At 39.3% G+C, this 19,072-nt stretch overlaps 2 protein-coding genes across 5 annotated transcripts in view; one reads left to right on the forward strand and one right to left on the reverse strand.

Annotated features, from left to right (window-relative positions):
- Positions 1 to 19,072, forward strand: part of FAM169A (family with sequence similarity 169 member A) — a 244,951-nt gene that overhangs the window by 45,833 nt on the left and 180,046 nt on the right. For 3 of the 4 annotated variants that reach the window (XM_032763550.2, XM_032763551.2, XM_075067014.1), the window contains 3 exons: positions 1,377 to 1,545; positions 2,032 to 2,238; positions 3,741 to 6,466. In XM_032763550.2, coding sequence (XP_032619441.1) covers positions 1,377 to 1,545; positions 2,032 to 2,238; positions 3,741 to 4,295 — 931 coding nt within the window. In that variant the 3' untranslated portion in view covers positions 4,296 to 6,466. Of the gene's footprint in view, positions 1 to 1,376; positions 1,546 to 2,031; positions 2,239 to 3,740; positions 6,467 to 19,072 lie in introns of those variants that run through there. The other variant, XR_012656092.1, reaches the window with a different exon arrangement.
- Positions 7,238 to 19,064, reverse strand: NSA2 (NSA2 ribosome biogenesis factor). Its single transcript, XM_032763562.2, has 6 exons — positions 18,965 to 19,064; positions 16,989 to 17,176; positions 16,021 to 16,171; positions 15,232 to 15,411; positions 13,721 to 13,913; positions 7,238 to 12,561 (listed from the first exon to the last, which is right to left on the reverse strand). The coding sequence occupies exons 1-6, from the start codon at positions 18,965 to 18,967 to the stop codon at positions 12,494 to 12,496; spliced, it is 783 nt and encodes a 260-aa protein (XP_032619453.1). The 5' UTR covers positions 18,968 to 19,064; the 3' UTR covers positions 7,238 to 12,493.

The raw sequence follows: 19,072 nt of genomic DNA on the forward strand, positions 1-19,072 counted from the left end.
AGTTTGTGTAAAAATCTACATTCCTGCAGCATGTCCATCTGGTATCTGTTTTCATGACTTGTTGGGGAGGGATAGGTTTCCTTACTGAAACCTGATCAAGTTCAAAAGACTTAATGTGGCAAGCGGCAGTCTGGTGAATCAAATTAGCCACGGCAGCACTTTAACATGGCGTTGTAGTTGTGGCAAAGCACTGGGAGAGAGGTCTCCCAGTTCTCTAAAAAAAAAACCCACCCCCACAAGGGGAATAGCTGCCAGCACTGGGAGCATGACTGCCAGCGCTGGGACTTTACAGTGCTGAAACTTGCGGCACTAAGGGGTGTGTTTTTTCACACACCTGAGTGCTGCAAGTTTCAGTGCTGTAAAATGCCTGTGTAGACAAGCCCTAAGTGGCTTCACATGTCTTGCATTATCCAGGGTTTGCTTTTTACTTTCCTTGTGAATAGCTAAATGGAACCAGAGATGATATGCTATTATGCACTTCTAGACAATATGTTGCTGTAAAATGGACAGTGTTTGGAATATGTAAAATTTATTGGCAATCAGTGCTTCGAGACGTGTAGCCACAGATAATTGGCGAGTTGGATACTTGGGAAGCTGATGACTATTCTTGAAAATCAGGATATTAGTGTTTGTAGTAAAAATTTTGTGGCACCACTTCCATAATCCATCTTGAGAAACTGTGGTGTGTAGTTACAGAACACTTTTGTGAAACAACTGTATACAAGTCAGTTGTGCACAATATCATTTCTTCATATATAAAACTTAAGTGCACTTAAAGGTGAAAAATTCCATCATCCCAAAAATAAAAAGTGAACATTTCTGAGACCTCATGACCTGTTGGCTACAGCAAAGCTGTATTTTTCCAGACAATCTACGTTCCGTCTGCTATCTTGAATTCTAATCCAGGTAGACGTTTTGTAAGTCATATGAAGTTAATGATAATTGTTTGAATAGTCTTGTAAAGCTAAAATGAAGTCACATAAGACTGATAGTTGTATACCTGGGTTGGGAGAAGCTGGGTCTCTTTTCACAGGGTCCACTTTTTTTTTTCTTTACAATTAAGGGATTAACATTTTATAACTTCATAAGCTTGCAGCCCTCATGAAGGTGTTCCTCATTTCTAGCTTTGAATTCAATGGAAGGAAGATAGAGGCCTCTTTATATATTGGTGCAGCAACAGTCTAGTTGAATAGCTATCTAGTTAGGAGTTGGCCATTTTCAATATGTAATTGTATTTATTTAGCTGGATTCCACACTCCTGTATGATGAATGTGTATTATGCTAATTAACTTACTGTGGGAGAAAGTTCTCATTATTTAATGGTGTCACTGAGATTGTTAACCTAAAAAAATTGAGTGTTTTATTTTCTGTTGCAGGTTGGAACCTGTAGCACTTACATCTGAAAGCTCAGAAGAGTTAGTGGAAGAAACTGAAGAAAATGTAGTTGAAAATGAAGAGGAAACAGTAGTTGAAAATGAGGACCAGTTAGTATTGGAAACACAAGAGTTCTGTACATCACCACCTGAAAAACAAGATGAGAAAGAGGTAACAGCTAAGACTGGTTGAGGTTCAGTGTAAATAAGGCCCAGGTGGTGATGGTAGGCTTGAGGAAGCTTTCCATCCACATCTGAGCAGGAGGTTGCAACCTTGTGTGTTAAGTGTGGTCTTTGCTACCATGATATGTGCCTTTGCCAACTCTATATGTATAGTATCTCTAAAGAAAATTAGATGATCCTTGAGGAACCAATGGCTTGCTGTATTTCAGAGACTTCTGTAAATTTTGAAAATGCTTGTTTTAATTTTTATGCTTTGAAAAAAAGCCAAAATTTAAAAAAAACAAACCCTGTTTGCACAACAGTTTTACTCTGTTACAGAAGTTATGAAGTTAAAGCTAGAAGTAACATAGGTGTCTTGGTAGAATCTCTTACCCTGCTGATCAATGTCTCTATGCAAAAGTTCTGCCTCTGAGTTTTTATGCTGATGTTTTGAACAATGGTTGTGCCCTAGCTTGACTTATGAATGTCACTTTAGGAAACTGAATCAGAGCCACTCAATGGTGAGCTAACAGAAGGGACTATCAAAACATCACTTATGACTGAAGAGGAAACAGCTAGTGAAGTATTAGATGGTGAATCAAAATTACAGTCTGACAATCCAGAAGAAGAATCTTTAACTCTGTTTGTTCCGTTAACCCTTGACCCTTCAGCAAAATCTTCTGAAGACACTGCGTCCGATAAGGTGAGAGAAGTGCAACAAAATGATATTTTAGGTCTTTTTTCTGCAATGCATATATTACATTTATTTATTTAATAGGTATAGGCCATGAATTACTTGCAAAAGTAGTTGTCAGAACGTATGGCAAAATCCATAAATCAGATAAGGCTGCTGTTTTAGTAATATGCAGTGGCAAGGAATGTGTTCATTAAAATAAGGAAAATGATGCTCTGGTCCAATTTCCCTTAGCAATACTTAAATACATCTCTAGTATCTTAGGGGAAGATAGCCACATTCAAAAAGCCATCCCTCTGTTGTGGCTAGTAATTTCTCTCAATGCTTAGATTTGATAAAATGAATAGGGCAAAATAAAATATGTTGCACCAATTATTTACTGGTAAAGTATAAGAAGCTTTTTTTTATTTGTAATACCGTAGTACTTAAGAGCCCCGTTCCAGGCCAGGATCTCATTGTGCTAGGTCAGTGGCTGTCAAACTTTTTTTACTGGTGACCCCTTTCACATAGCAAGCCTGCGAGTGTGACCCCCTCTTCCCTTATAAATTAAAAACACTTTTTAATATATTTAACACCATTATAAATTCTGGAGGCAAAGCAGGGTTTGGGGTAGAGGCTGACAGCTCGCAACTCCCCATGTAATAACCTTGCAACCCTCGAGTGGTCCTGACCCCCAGTTTGAGAACCCCTGTGTTAGGTGCTGTACAAACACAGAACAAAAAGAAGGTCCCTGCCCCAAAGAGCTTTACAATCTATCTAAAACAAGAGATGATGCAGACAGACAGGAGTACAAGGAAACGAGACCGTATTGGTCACCATGATGCAGTGGTGGACTGTAGCAACTGCACTGTGTTAAGTTTTTTGTAGGCAAGAGTTTTAAGGAGGATAATGTAGTTTTGTGGATGTGTAGGAGTAGCTGCTCCCAAGAGTGGGGAGCAGCATGGGAGAAAGCACAAAGATGCTTGTTTGAAAATTGAACAGTAGGCCATGATGACTGGCATCATGGACTGATTAGAGGTGGGAGTCAACCTTTTGATACTGCATGAGAGATGATTGGTAGGGTGTGGATAGGTCTCGAAGGGCCTTGACAGCGAAGACAAGTAATTTATGTTTGATACAATAGAGAGGGAGATCCACATCCCAAGGAATTTACAATCTAAAGTCACAGACTGTTATAGGCACCAAGCAGAATGCTAACTATTGGAATAAGTACATATGCTTACTCTGCACTAATTTCTAAGTGTGCCTCATTGTGCCTGAGTGATCTTCTGAATTTTTGTATTTCAAAGCTTTAGAAAAAATCAGATAATGTCAAGGCCCTAAGCCAGGAAAATGGAGGGGAAGGAGAGGCTTGTTAATGGTGCACCCAGTGCTGTAAATTTCTGAGTACTTCAACTCCCACTGCGAGTTGAGGGTGATCAGCACCTTGCAGGGCAAGACTCAGAGTCTGTACCATCTCAAGAACATGTGAATTGTCCCCTTGATTGTTTTGACTCTTATTTTTTCCTCAGGTTATGAACACTACTGATTCAGAAATACTGACGGAGGAAAGTGTATCTATGGAAAAAGAGGGCATTGAAGAGGAGCAGCAGGCAGCCCAAAGGAAGAAATCATCTGATGAAAGTGCAGATACCGTAGCTTCAGTGCCAAAAGAAGAACCATCTGATAATGGCCTTTCAAACTCTGTGGTAACTGAAGCACTAGAAGAATCAGTTTCTGAAAATGTGTCACCCAACGCATCATCTTCCTTGGAAGAGCAAAGTGAGGAAGCAGGGCATGACTCACAAGAAACCCCTGTTGTCCTTGGTCAGAGTTCTTTGATAGTGGTTGAACTTGAGGATGTGTCGTTCCAGCAACATTCAGAAGGACAAAAGAACCAATCAGAAGAGCAGTCTGAGGAGTCTTCTGAACAGATGGATCAATATACACAGACAGCGGCAGAGAGAGCTGCTGAGAGCAGCTCAGAAGAAACAGAAATTGAGGTACCAATAGTAGATCGGAGGAATTTACGAAGAAAGGCCAAAGGACACAAAGGACCACCCAAGAAGAAAGGAAAGCCAGTTTAACAATGAAGTCGCTTGTTAATCCAGCTATTTGTAAGTTATTATTTCGTTTAAAATAGGGTATTCTTAAATCGCATGGGACACAGGATACACATGTACTCAGAAGTTTGGGTTGGACTTCCCTTTGGGATTCACCACCTTTCCTCAACTTTTCTTGAATTTTTAACCACTATACAATGAGCTTCATCAGGGTATGGAAGTAAATGGCCAGTCTCCTCCTTTATAAAGGATAAATGCTGAATAAATGGAACAGTTGTGCTAGCAAAGCAACAAAATTTGCATTTAAGATTAGAATTGTTAGAAGAAAATACCATCTGTGAAATCCTAAACCCATTGACTTCAATGAGGCCAGGATTTCACACCAGATGTTTATAAAATTGTGTTTTCCGCTTAAGAAAAAAACAGGACTAAGGGGGAAAAACCCACATAGACTACCAGAGAATAGAGTAAAAGACTATATGGCATAAATATTGATCTCAAGATGAAGGGAGTATACACAAGAACGTGCTCTTACAACGTAATGGTCCAAAATAACATGAACAGTGCTATCTATTCTTTCTCTAGTATTGTTTTAGGTGAACTGATTTTCCAGCCCTACTTCCAAATCCCATTTACTATTCATTTGAAAGAGAAACAGCTGAGTCCATGATCTGAAGCACTATCAAAACAATGTCTAGAAGTGTACAATACAATAATGAAGCTTTTTAGTGGAGCATTAATTATGCTTATCTGGTAAGTTATACATTTGTCATTTCAAAATTTGACGTTAAGCATACATTTTAGAGCATCTACTTTTACTTGTGTTGAACTGCCCATACATTTACAGAACTGTTTGGACTGCCACCCCATGTGCATGTGCTGATTTGGTTCTTGATCATTTACCTTTGTGTCACAGTACAGAAAATAACTTAAAATAACCCTTTAGCTGGAAATGAGTTGAAGGGGAATGTTACCTGGTATCTTCCAAAGACTTAGCTGGTACATTCAGCAGCTGTGATGTCTATCAGGTGCAAGACTCCTGTAAGCCCAGAAATTCCAGGTATACCATGACATTTCATTAGTGTAAAGTAAACATTAATCAGAGTTGCAGCAAACATCCATGTATGCCAAATTCTTGTCTTTGTGCAACTACCAGGAGACTGTTGCAGTTAGATCAAAAAGTGAAGTAGCCCTGACTCTGATATAATTCCTGGGATAACAGCTTTCCAGTTTGGTTACTTGGATAGTAACACCCAAGCTTGCAGCATTAAGACAGAGTAGGCAGGAAAAGACCCAGACCATTCATCTGTGTTTCTGAATAGTCCCTTTTACCCTATCTTCAGTGATATCTCTAACACATTTGACTCAAAATGCAATGTCATACATGATATATTTTTAAATCGCTGTTTATTTCTGTCCAGTAATGAAGCTCCTGTAATAATGGGTAAAAATTCAGGAATAAGTAAGAACAGTGGTGCATGCACAGAAAGGAAGAAACGTGACTATTTGTACTCTTACATATTTTATAAGATAGATGAGCAAAAGTTGGCACCTAAATGTCTCAAAATTGAAGGTACCTACTTATTTCTCTTTAGAGTTTATAAATAAAAGGTTCACTTGAATAACATCAATGATCTTTTAATTTTTATCCTCTATGAAACAAATATAAGAATCTGCTTTGATTTTATGGATGTACAGTTTAACTTTTTAGATATTTTCTTATCTTATTTAGGTGGTGAAACACCCTTATTCTTTTAAACTGTTTTCACTCACTTTAAAATGAGGGTGCAGGTTTTTTTAGAGGCTTGTATTGCATATGTTCTGGAACTGGGGTGCATAGAATCATTGAGCTATATTTGGATTTCTTAAAATGTTGCAACTTTTCCTGTCAATGTACATTTGTTGTATATGAAGATTATGGATGAGGGGTATAAACAGAACTTTTCTTGATTGTTTATAAATATTCAAGTGAACCTTCAGCCTTTCTAAAGCCAATTAAACATTTTCTATAAAGCACACAAGAAAAATGTTCTGTTATGTATGCTGTGGCTTCTCTTTTAGCGCTAAGATTGTTGTAAAAACAGACAGCTGGAAAACACTACATTTTGTTGTTGCAAGAATTGAACTTGTTAGGGGGCAAGCAGTTGACCTAAAAGATGTTTTTTGTGTACATTTTAAAAAGTGGAGGATATGAATGTTAGGCTGTTAGTTGAAAAGGGTTAAGCTTTGGGAAAGAGTAATACATTCATGTGTACTTCAGTAGATACTTACAAAAATATTTACTTTTAATTCAATTGTGTTACACAACAGCATTTTTCAGACCATGGACCCTGGCTTGCTGCATTTAAGGTCTGTTCACTTGCGTGGTTTTTTCCCCCCATATGGATAACCCAGAACTAACTTATGTGAACATATCCTGTTTCAGATATTTCCTGTTCACTGAACATTTAAATTTGCAGTTGCATAATTAGCACAAATTTTTATTTCAACAGTAAAACTCCACTTGACTTCAGTGGCAGCAAGAGCAGAGTCTTAGGAGTTTAATCTGATTTCACTTAAACTGGTGTAAACTGAGTTACTCATTGATGTCCAAAGGAGTTACACTTGTGTAAAACTAGCAAAACTGAGATTAGAATCAGGCCCCTGATTATTAGGAAGAACTGAATATGGAGATCAGGTGCATAATTAAGAATTCTTACAGCCACTCTGCTGCTAACAGGGATAGCCTACTACTAGAGAAGGATTACACCAGTCAGTTGAGCTAAATGTCATATTTGGTATCAGCTATTTTAACGATTAATAATGAGCTGGTGAAATCAAGCTATTTGCAAAAAAAAGAATTAATGTCCATTACAGTGCTGAAAGTCCAATTACAACATAGCATAACCTCAAATACCTTCTGCTATACTACTGCAAAGAGAACACCACCTCCATTTACAACTAAGTATGTCAATGAAGAGTTTAACTTTGGGAAATAAAATAGCCTTTTTTAGGTTTAACAGAAGTAAAACACAGTCTTTCTTGTTTCAGATTACCATTGAACTGTTAGAACTTCTTAAGGTCTTACCACACCAGCAATCCAAAATCAAAACAGCGTTTGATTTTTATACAGTTTGTATCAAATGTTACTAAAACAGGATGTGGAACAATATATGGGCAACTAAAGCAAGCAGTATTATTCTTGAGCCTTACTTAGTCTAGGAACAGAGCTTAAAGAACACTTAACTTTTGATCTCTGCCTCACCCTTAGATAAGTGGTTTTGTATTTGAACCTGACATTCATTCATGTCTTATTTGTATTGCTCACTAATTTTCATGCAGATTTGCTCTGCTTCCCACAAATTCATATTCTTTTCTTTGTAAAGGCTATGTTCATTTCATGCAGAAATAATGTTTACTGTTCCATCCTGTTTCCCAGAACCCATCACATAAAACTTGCATTCATATCTTTTTCTCAGAAATGGAATTTTACTTTTAGCTTGATAAATGCTATGTCGCTTATTCTTTGCCGTGATCCCCACCTCCACTATCACAATATTCCCTGGACTTCAGTAATTAATCTCATTTGCAATGACATCAACACCACTACCTAAGTTACACATACGCAAGCAATAAATAGTCCAATTGTCAGCTTATGTGCTCCATTTTGATAAATGATACACCATTCTCAAACTTTATTTCCAAGGAGATACATTTTAAATTTATTTTCCTAAATGTGGTGGTAGGTGTTTTCTAAACATGTGGTATTATGTTTATAAATCTCTTATGGAAGATGTACTGCTATTCTGGATTACTATGTTAAGTCTTGTTATAGTATTTTTAGTTTTTCCTTTGGTATTGTCTTGATGGCTTTTTGAGATGTTTCAAAGTAGTAATTAAACTTATATTTTGTGACTTTTCCTTCTTGGTTTCAGTATTTGAGTCCCCTCTGCTAAACAGCAAACATTTTCAATCACTCTAGCTCACTAAGGTACAATTTATAGTTCTCTAAACGTCAGTATTTAACTGTTAGCTTTAATCCATAATTTAAATACTACCATGGAACTTTGAAAGTTCACTAACCAGAGTATAGGATAAATACATATTAAAATAATCTAGCTTTATGAATCTGAATTTTTCACCTAATGAAAAATACTTGTCAATAAATCCCAGGATTGCAGTCTTAAAATGTGAACTGCAAGACAAAACTGATTTTCGCCTCTCATTCCCCACTTTATAGCTTCATATGTCTGCATTTAATTTGCTTATAAATCATTTACTTCAAACTATATCACTGGGAGGTATAAGGTACAACTAATAATTTATCCAGTCAGTGCAGTATATTTCATGCATATCTTAAACAGGTCTTCCAGAGTTAAAGGTTCTTTAACCTTAAGTTTAAAATTGTAACAAAATACAGATTGCAACATGATCCTCCATAGACTGGAGGAACAAAAACGTAAGTTGAGAGAAGGGAGAAGTCGCACATGTAGGTACTGATCCTGCAACTGCATCCATGCAAGTGGACCTATGTGAACCCCCCAGTGAGGTCAGTGTAGCTCCACAAGGTGCCATAAAGACACAATTGTGGGATTTAGGTCCGTATTCGCAACAACTGTATCAAGCAGCTAACAGTGGATTGTGTTTACAGCATGAATACAAGTTAAAACACATCTTTGAGATTGTATTTTCATAAGCAGAGACCACAATTAGTTGAAAACATCCCTGTAATTGTCTATTACTTACTGTATGTGAAGATTTAACACATTCAACTGGCATTTCAGACATGAGATGTGGGAGGGATTGGGGCCAGAGCCTATCATCACAAAAATGCCTCCCCCCCAAAGCAAATATCAGTACACACTATATTTGTTTGTGATCCTCATTAAATTCAAATCAGTCATGTAACTTTTGTTTGTTCATTGTATGAATGTTTGTGTGAAAACTAGTAACCAATTAGAAGGCATAGTCTTGGGAAATACACTGCTCTGACAAGATTTTCCTAAAACACTCAAAAATTCTGGCTTAAAAAAAAATGCAGTTAAGTCAGTCAGTGCATGAACACAACTTTAGACAGAAGCTTCTGTAGTTAAATTGGTACAAAAAATGCATTTAGCTTGATCCATTAATGGCAGTTTCTTATTGACTTAAGTCCCAGTTCTGCAGACGCTTGCATTGTGCATATGCTTCACTTTATGCATGTCAGCAGTCCCATTTGACTATGTAGAATACCTTTTGATATATCTAGTACTGTCAACTCCAAGCATTCAGATAAATGAGGCAGGTCCAGAAAAATCACAGTCAAGAGTGTTTTAGGCATCTTGGCCCAGAGCTTCAAGGGTCTTGACATCAATGGAAGTTGGGAGCCTAAATACCTTTGGGGATCTGGGCCCTTTTTCTACAAGTATGAGGGCTGGAACTTTTTTTTTTTTAAATGAAAGCAGATTCTTATGTAATCACCTGACACAAGGGGAATGGGGCTTTAAGAAATAAAATATGGCGTGAGCTTGCAACAATGTGTTTAATACAGAGGCTGTTTAAGAGTGGGATTACAGACTGAAGCATGTGTGCAAATGTTTGCAGGTTTGGGGCCTTAACTTATATTCTATTTTATATGTTGCCTTCTATTACAAAAATTCTACCTTTACAACTCTACCATTATGGAGCTAAAAATGTGATCATGCAGCATAAGGCACTGATCATGATATAGTCTACACATGTACAAAATCACTTGTAATTGCAAATTATTTTCTTGTTTAGGACTACCTCTGGCTCCTTAAATCATCAGAGTAAGATAGTTGATGTGTATAATTGCTGAGGACTTGAAGCAAGTATAGATGAATTAGCTAATGACAAGTTAGCTTCTGAGCTGACTGACCTTTAACATCTTGGATTGGCTATTTATTGGTGGGGGTGGTTGTTCAATGGACCGCTTTAAAGAACCTGTTTTTTTTTTCCCCCCTAACTTCTGATGTAGTGGGTCATCTAACCCAAAAACCTGTATTCGTAAACAGCTGATGGAAGATGAACATGCAGTTACTTGCAGCTTTTTAGCCTATCAGACTGTTCGTTCCAATCAAATTTAATATGCAAAAATCTGTACAGTCTGGGAGACTAATAGAGCGAACCACTGAAGATATATTTTTGGGAGGGGGAACAAAACTTTTTGACTAGATCATACCTCAAGTATGAGAAGATCCAGGAATCAGTATTTGTCTAATCCAAAGGTCCCCAAACTGTGGGGCACATCACCCTACAGGGTACAGCTGAGGCCAGGGCCAGCCCCCTGGCCCCGCTTCAGGAGGAGGGCATGACCCTGAAAAGTTTGGGAGACCATTGGTCTAGTTAGTCTACTACTTGTAACCAATAGTAACTGCAACTTTTGAAATGAGTATCTTTTCCAAAATTCAAAATAAAGGTAAAGGTCTAATTTAGCTTCACAATAGCTTGGACACTGCTCTAACACATGAAGCTTGATTGGATGTTTCTGTATGTCCCACTGTGATTATAGACTAAAATTATGTACCTCTTAAACTCAAGGTCACTTACTCTGAATAACTCATGTCTTTGTCACTTATTGAAAAAATTCTGTTTCCAATTATTTCAACATGTACAAAAAGGTAGGGAAAGTTATTTTTAAAAATTCATTCCATAACTGTCAACTAATAGTCTAGGTAGGAGTTTTCCTACAGCTTGTTAGTATGTTCATGATCTCCGACTAACATTACAGCAGAAGAAAAAATTCTTGTTTTGAAAGCTTAATTGCTTTCTGAATAAATATTTAGAGTATAAGCAAATGGCATGCAAACTAATTTGTATAAATTCAGGGGTTATTCTTAAATTAATTCACTAAAGAATTTACATTAGTACTTAAAGTGTTGTCATTGATTTAATTGTAGGTATTGTCTAGTATTTTCCTTCACTTCTGAGGTAGTTCAATAGATGGTATATACACCTAGTACAGAGATCAGCAACCTTTCAGATGTGGTGTGCTGAGTCTTCATTTATTCACTCTGATTTAAGGTTTTGCGTGCCAGTAATACATTTTAATGTTTTTAGAAGGTCTTTTTCTAAGTCTATAATATATAACTAAACTAATGTATGTAAAGTAAATAAGGTTTTTAAAATGTTTAAGCAGCTTCATTTAAAATTAAATTAAAATGCAGAGCTCCCCAGACCGGTGGCCAGGACCCAGATAGTGTGAGTGCCACTGAAAACCAGCTTGCGTGCCATAGGTTGTCTACCCCTGACCTAGTAGATACTGCCATCAGGAAACAAGGCAGCAGAGAAATTATGACTACAGACTCCTCAGTATTCTACCTCCTTGTCTGAGAGCATGGCTCTGTGCTTCCAGGCCTTACTTCCTCTTCTGATGCAGCTGAGATTTGGTAGAGGGAGGGATGATGAAGACAGTAGGTTGATGCATAGGATTGCCAGAGGTGTGTCAATCTTTATCCTTGCATCAAAAGTCTGAGTGATTGAAAAAAAAACCTGTTCAAAGCACACAGCTTTTCAGATAGCTAATCCCCTTCTAACTGCAGTTCTAAGCCCAGGAGGATACTTAGTGGCAAATACTAAAATGTTGGTACTATATTTATGCTAAGACATCACTATGCAGCTTGACCCCTCTCCTTCCCTTCTCCCAGCTGCACTGCTTCGTCCAGGTTCTCTCCGTTCGTTCACATGTGAATCTGTGAAGTTTGAAGTACACATCTTCCCTCTTTATGGGGTTTTCCCACCAGCAAGTAAGCTTCAGTCAGCTGGCTATATGGCAGAACATGTCCTGTGCAGTTTCTGACAATCCACCGTTTGGACCCCAGCTTAATATATGCTCTGAGGGGCAGTTTGCATGCATGACTCTGCCCTATTGTTTACCCACTGTCAAACACCTCAGTTGAATTTTCTTCTAGATTTAGTGATTCTAAAGTGATTCTGGCATCAAAACTGCAGAAGGAGTGCAACCATCAGAAAAAATAACTTTGTCCCCCACAAAAAAACCCAAAATGGAAAGTTGATTGTTCCATTGAACATTACCAGAATAAAGTCAAACAGTTTGTATACTATTGGGCTTTAATATTTGTAAAATTTTCAGAACTTGTTTAAGTTCTTTGTCCTTCCTCTCCCGGGTTCAAGTTTGACACTTGGTTTGTGGGAAGCTAAAGGTCTTAAACTGCTTGTAAGCTTCTTGATTTATTTGCCTCGATTTTGCAAGAGTTCATGTGCAATATTTACTAAGACTCCAATCAAACAAGCAGGACTGCATTAATGCAACCATCATTTTCTGGATTGTTGGTTACCTGTGCATATTTCCCTAAAGAAAAGAGAAAAAAATTGAATAAAAAATTTTTCAATAGCTTCTAGTACTACAGAAAATTAAAAAAACTTAAGCCTGGAAGACAATTAAGTGTACATAAGAATGGCTATACTGGGTCAGACCAAAGGTCCATCTAGCCCAGTATCCCGTCTTCTGACAGTGGCCAATACCTGAAACGTCAGAGGTAATGAACAGAACAGGTAATCATCAAGTGATACATCCCCTGTAGCCTATTCCCAGCTTCTGGCAAATAGAGGCTAGGGACACCATTGCTGCCCATCCCGGCTCACAGCCATTGATGGACCTATCCTCCATGAATTTATCTAGTTCTTTCTTGAACCCAGTTATAGTGTCTTGGCCTTCACAACATGCTCTGGCAAAGAGTTCCACAGGTTGCCTGTGCACTGTGTGAAGAAATACTTCCTTGTGTTTAACAGGCAGCAGGTATAAAACAATTTCATTGGGTGCCCCCTAGTTTTTATGTTTTGAGAATAAATGTAAGCTTATTCACCTTTAAAAGTCCCCTCCACTAATCCGACCCTGTCTAGTCTAATGGACTCCCATTCCAAAACACTAACTACATTTTGATATTAATATAACTATTTTTAAAGAAAAATGAGATTTCAACTTAGCAGCAACATTTTTCAGCTTGTTTATGAAAGCTCCCTCCAGAGCTCAGCGTGTATAATGAAGAACTTTAGACCCCAAACAGTTATTTAATCACACAGGAAAAAAAAGTTGCCTCTAACCTGCCAAGTCTTGAGTTCAGGAATTTGTCCATTGTAACTTCACAACTGCTAGAAACAGTAGTCCTGATCCTGCAAATACTTATGCGTATGTTTGAAACAAAAGGAACTACTCACAATGCATAAAGTTATGCATTTGCTTAAGTCTCTGCTGGATTAGGGCTACTGGTTAATGTCAAACAGAGGAGCAAACAAGATTCTTGAACTTAAACCCAGGTAAGAAAGTGATTTTCAAATATTTTGGGTATTGTATTGCTGATTTTGGACCCTTACATAATTTGACATACAAGGTGAACTGAAAGTTTAAGACTAACATGTTTATAACAAATCATAGTCAAATCTCTTTATTCTTCGTTAAAATTCTAGACTAGTTATGGAATACAGCTGATAACTTTTTGTTGGATACTTACCCCAGATAACTTTGCCCCCTTGTGTCACAAGGCCAAGCTCACTCACATTCACCTCAATAACGGTACCTTTGGTAATTACACCCAATGTTGTGTACAGAGGGGAAGAGGGATTCTTCTTTACACCAAGTATCGGTAGACAAAAAGTAGCTTTAAGTTCAGGATGTGTTACATGAGCCTTCTTGAAACGTAAGCCCTGTTACATGAACATAAAATGATTACAGCCATTACTAAAAAAAAGTTGACCAACTACACCGCTATTTCCATAATTTCCTGTATTTTTAGGAATTATGGTGAGAAATAATTGATGTGATTTTGGTATTTTTTAAAAAGTCACCTGCCTGTTGTAATGTCAGATTTGTTCAACCCTGATAAATGATCAGATAAGATTTTCTAGAGACTATTCAGATTTGTACATTTTCAGTGTGCATCACTTTAAAATTAGTATGGGAAGAAGAATACTTCCTATTGCAGATGGTTTCTGCATGTTGATGAAATCAGGAGCTAATAGTAATGTATTTCACCTTAGTTTTAGACTCAAGCTCTTAATTTTTAAGCGTCCCTTGTAAAACCTAAAACTGCAGCCATTCCTCCCCGTCCCACCTATTGTGAAATTATAAATATCAGGGTCATACAGAGCTCTTTCTCATCCAGATCACAAAACACTTTCCAGAGGAGGTAAATAACATTAACGTATTTACAGACAGGGAAACTGAGGGATGAAATGACTTGCCTGAGGTCACCCAGCAAGCCAGTGATAGAGCTGGCAATAGAATCCAAGTGGTCTGTGTGTCAAGCCAGTGCCCTATTCACTGAGCCACTGCCTCCCTGAAAGAACTCAGGGGTCGCCTCATACATCAGATTTCAGTTGGTTGGTCAAACACCTGTCAGGGGTGATCTAGGTTTACTTGGTCCTGCCTCAACACAGGAGTCTGGACTAGAACACTCAAGGTCCATTCCAGCCCTATATTTCTATGATTTAGGCTTCTACAAGGAAATTATTAGAAATGTGGCTGGTTTGCAACAGCTTCAACCTTAGTTCTGGATTATCACTAAGGTTATGAGACCATCAGGAATCCATGACCTCCATGACTTCAGCTCAGATGGTGGGGCTTGGGCTGTCAGCCCTGGCAGTGGGGATCGGTCTTCAGCACTGGGGGCTTAGGCTTTCATGAATTCTTGTTTAGTACCAGCAATCTGTCCATGACTTTTACTAAAAATAATAGTCTTAACCTTAATTATCACCAAAGTATATTGACTCAATGTTATAAATACACTCTAAACCAGGGGTTCTCAGACTTTTGTATTAGTGACCTCTTTCAGACAGCAAGCCTCTGAGTGCAACCCCTCTTAAAAATTAAACACTTTTTTATATATTTAATACCATTATAAATGCTGGAGGCAAAGCAGGGTTTGGGATGGAGGCTGAAAGCTCCTGACCTCCCACAACAGTAACCTCGTAACCCCGTTTGAGAACCCCTGCTCTAAACTACATTTGAATACAAGTAACTTACCATTGGTCGAATAAATCGTTCATATTTAGGAGGTTTTCGAGTAAAGCCATCCCCAACAAAGCAGACTTTGGTGACCATCCTCTTCCAGGCCTTCTTCTTTCTCTTTCCCGTACGGATTACCTTTAAAACTTCTGTTTCTCCTTGTGCACGGACTTTTGGCACAGGAACTTCCCATTTCCCCTACACAGAAGGGCCGGTAGCATTATTGGTGTTGGTGAATGGAAGGGAAGAGATATCAAAGAATAAAACACAGTTTTACTAAAGAGGAGGAACTATATGACTTACGGTGTAGCAACTCAAAAAAAAATATAAAGACATTTATAAAAAGAGCCACTTACCATCATTCTGACAAACTGGGACAATTAGCACAGGGAACACACTATTGTCTCACATCTGAATTCTTTAGCTATTAGACAATATATTTAGTTGCTGTTCTTTTTATGGCAATATTTTTTAAATGCAAGAGACATTACTGATTCTGAGGAGGAAGAACATTCTATTGAAGTCAATGGTGATTTAACACTATTGCTAAATGTCATGAAAGTTAGTTACTGTACATGCTTGTTAGCTATTTTTCTGACTCAATAGCTCTGCCATGAAGAGTTTCTGCAGATACCAATATACTGAGTTAATAATTACTGGGAAAAAAAATGCTTAACATGATGCCAAACCTGCAGAACTATTCAGACTCTGCCTCAGACTGCAAGCGAAGTCAGCATGAATACTGTGACTGGTCATTAAACAAACCCTAGTAATAGCAATTATCTGAATGTTTCTATTGTTACTTACAGCTTTTTCTTTTCGTTTCTGTTTGATCATGTTGGAGAGAACTTTAGCCCGGGACTGGCCCTCTCTATCCAGCAGGTATGCTGGCACAGCTCCCTCTGGGGTTTTCTCATCATTCTTTTGTTTGGTGTTTCTCTTTTCGTGCATCTTAATGCTAAAAGGAAAAATACCAAGTATTCAGAAAAACATCCTCAGGGTGTGCAAAAAAAATCTAATGTAGAAGCTTGACAACATGAGCTACTATCACATTGGCCTGTCATCTTAAGCCTTATGTATGCTCAGAGGCTCTCTTTAAAGATAGAAATAATTTCTAACTGCAGCATTTATGACAAATTATCTATGCTGTCTTGTGGACAAGCTAAATAAATCAAAATATTTTTCTTCTAATTAATTCAGTTATAATAAATTGTGGGTATTATCTGCAACAATATAGGGGAAAAGTTTCAAACAGAAGTGTGATTTTAACTTGACAGTGTTTAAGATTAGTATGGTAATGTATTTTAAGATCCAAATAATATAGTATAAACCACTGTGCTTTTTCTGTTAACAGTTTACAAGAAGGGCAACAGAGACATATCTGAATGAATATGAAAGTCATGGAAAGCCCTTAAATGCATTTCCTTGTATTGTTGCATTAAACCCCACCTCATGATTGGTACATCAGTGTAAGATCTAAAAGCAGTTCTAGTGTTTAACATTCATCACTGGTAGTGCTTCTAGTGCTAGATCCACTGATAGCATCTAATGGTAGGAACAGTTTTGACAGGGGAGAGCAAGGAGGAGAAATATTTTAATTAGGTCTCAAAACAATTTGTTCCTGCAAGTCATATGCATTTTTTCAAGTTTTAGTGTGCAATTCAAACAGGCCTCTATGGACAGTAGTTTAATAATTCATAACTATATCAGTGTCTAGTCAAGACCTTAAACTACCATGAGAGCTCAACCATGTCAAGGAAAAAATGGATACGCACGTCTTTTTCATTTGTATCTTCTCAGCATGGCGCTGCTTATGGTAGAGTTTGGCCTTCAGTCCAATCAATTTCTTGGCCTTCTTTGACCGTTCATGAGCCTCACGGCCCTCCTTCTTCCTCTTCTTCTCATGGTAATCCAAGCGATAGCCATATCGCTTGCGGTGTAACTCTATGTAATCGTTCTGTGGCTGTACATGAAAGGAGATATTTTGTTTAGAAGTTAGCAAAGTGTGGCAAAGCTTTTTGCACAATATACTCAATTTCCTCTTATCTGCATAGTGTGTATCGGAGATCTGATATTCACCATGATGGAATACTTCTTGGAGATAGCTGGTTCCAAAACTGCTGGATGCATCACACATGACATGGTCAATTAATAATGGACTGATAAGAGTATGATGCTGTTACAACAATCACTGTACAAACACAAATTACTTTAGGATCACAAATCTGAAAGAGAGAGACTAAACAGGTGGGGTTCCTACACTGTTCAGGACAGAATGCACACACAGGGCCTAGAGTCCACACATACCTCACTCCTGAGGTCAGCTTAGTGTTAACTCAAACAAAAACAGAGCTAATCCTCAGTCTGAAGCTTGGTTGTTCCCAGAGTTTCCCTGCAGAACTGCCTCTCCCAGAGAGATAAAGCAGATATTCCCAGGTTTACTTGACCACGCACTTGTTGGGTGATCGGTCTCTCTCTTCCATTATGAAAAGTGGGTATAATAATCTTTCCCTACCTCATATGGGCATTGTGAGAATAAACACATTTAAGGTTGTGAGGCACTCATTATGGTAATGGAGGCCATATGTACAATTGATATCCTGTTTGCAATTAATGATAAGTATCTGCTTCCATGATTCATGCACCCAACTTCAGGATAACTCAAAAGAGAAGTCCTGTATCCCTATACAGGGTCCTGGGAGCCTGCCCATATTAATGAAGACCTACTATATTGGATTCCTCCTCCACTTGACAGCCCTTTCCTAGTGCTCTTGTTTAACCACACAGGAATTCAAGAGTGGCTTGTGTGAAAATGATGAGCACTTGAAGTTAAAGTTCAGATTTACAAGATAGTCCTCTTAAGTGCCCAATGTTTAAATATCTACAGAGTTAGCTGAGTTGTCACCATCAGACCATCTCCTGCTTGTTACAAAACAGATACAATTCTCTTCTTCCATCCTAGCTTAGAGGAGCAATAGCTGGATTAGTTGACTGGGGTTCGTTTGTAGGAGAGTGATGCGTGTCTGACTGAGATCCCCTTCACAGAGACTAAGCTGGGGGGCAGAGGGCATAGCACAGTACCGAGTTATCATGCTGATGCTCTGTCTATATGCACAGGGAGGCACCAGCTGAAATGCCGCAGTGGGGGCTGAAGACAGGCCACTTACCCCAGGACACTAGTTTTTGAACTGTGGGGCGCATCCCTTGCAGGGGAGGGAGGGAGAGGGGGAGGGCGCGTCCAGAGGGGTGTCCGCTGGGGCAGGGCAGAAATGAGGAGTCTCGGGGGGTGGGGGAAAGGGAGGCACCGGAAAGCCCAGACCCAGCAGCAGCCTGCTGCTCTCCCGGGCGCTGTCCCATGGCTTTAGCCATCTCATTCACCGTGGCCCGACGGCGCTGGTATGGTCAGACACGCGCATTTTAAACCCTCCACAGCTCCGCACTGTCACGGGCTCCTCCGCCGCGCCAGCCGTGAGCCACCCGCTCCCCGCCGCGGAGCGCCTGGGACGGGGGCTGTCCCGAGTCTCGCCGCAGCCAGGCCGGCCTGTTTCCGAGGAACAGGCTCCCGGGACGTGACGCTACGAAGGAGGCACAAGGCCCCGCTCTCTCGGGACAGGCCGGCTCGGGGGCCGCTGAGGACAAGGGGGCTCCGCGTACGCCTGGCCCAAGGCCCGCTCCAGGCGCAGTCACCTCGCCCCCCCTTCCCTCGGTGGAGACGCTCTTCACCCCTCCCAGCGCCGCCTGCTCCTCTCACCATGGCGGCCTAGCTCGTGGGGCCGGGGGCGGCCCTCAACAGCTCGCGATCGGGTCTCTGCCGCCGGCGATCCCGTCCGGCCGCCGCACGACGAGAAAGAAAAGACTG

This window comes from Chelonoidis abingdonii, chromosome 6 (assembly GCF_003597395.2).
Source record: "Chelonoidis abingdonii isolate Lonesome George chromosome 6, CheloAbing_2.0, whole genome shotgun sequence".
NCBI classification, from domain to species: domain Eukaryota; kingdom Metazoa; phylum Chordata; order Testudines; family Testudinidae; genus Chelonoidis; species Chelonoidis abingdonii.

What these genes read in the sequence shown, in the direction of transcription:
- NSA2 (XM_032763562.2), bottom strand. An exon ending in AAGATACAAATGAAAAAGAC is followed by an intron (nt 16,172 to 16,988) that starts GTGCGTATCCAT and finishes TTTTCCTTTTAG; the next exon opens with CATTAAGATGCACGAAAAGA. An exon ending in AGGGGGCAAAGTTATCTGGG is followed by an intron (nt 12,562 to 13,720) that starts GTAAGTATCCAA and finishes TCTTTTCTTTAG; the next exon opens with GGAAATATGCACAGGTAACC.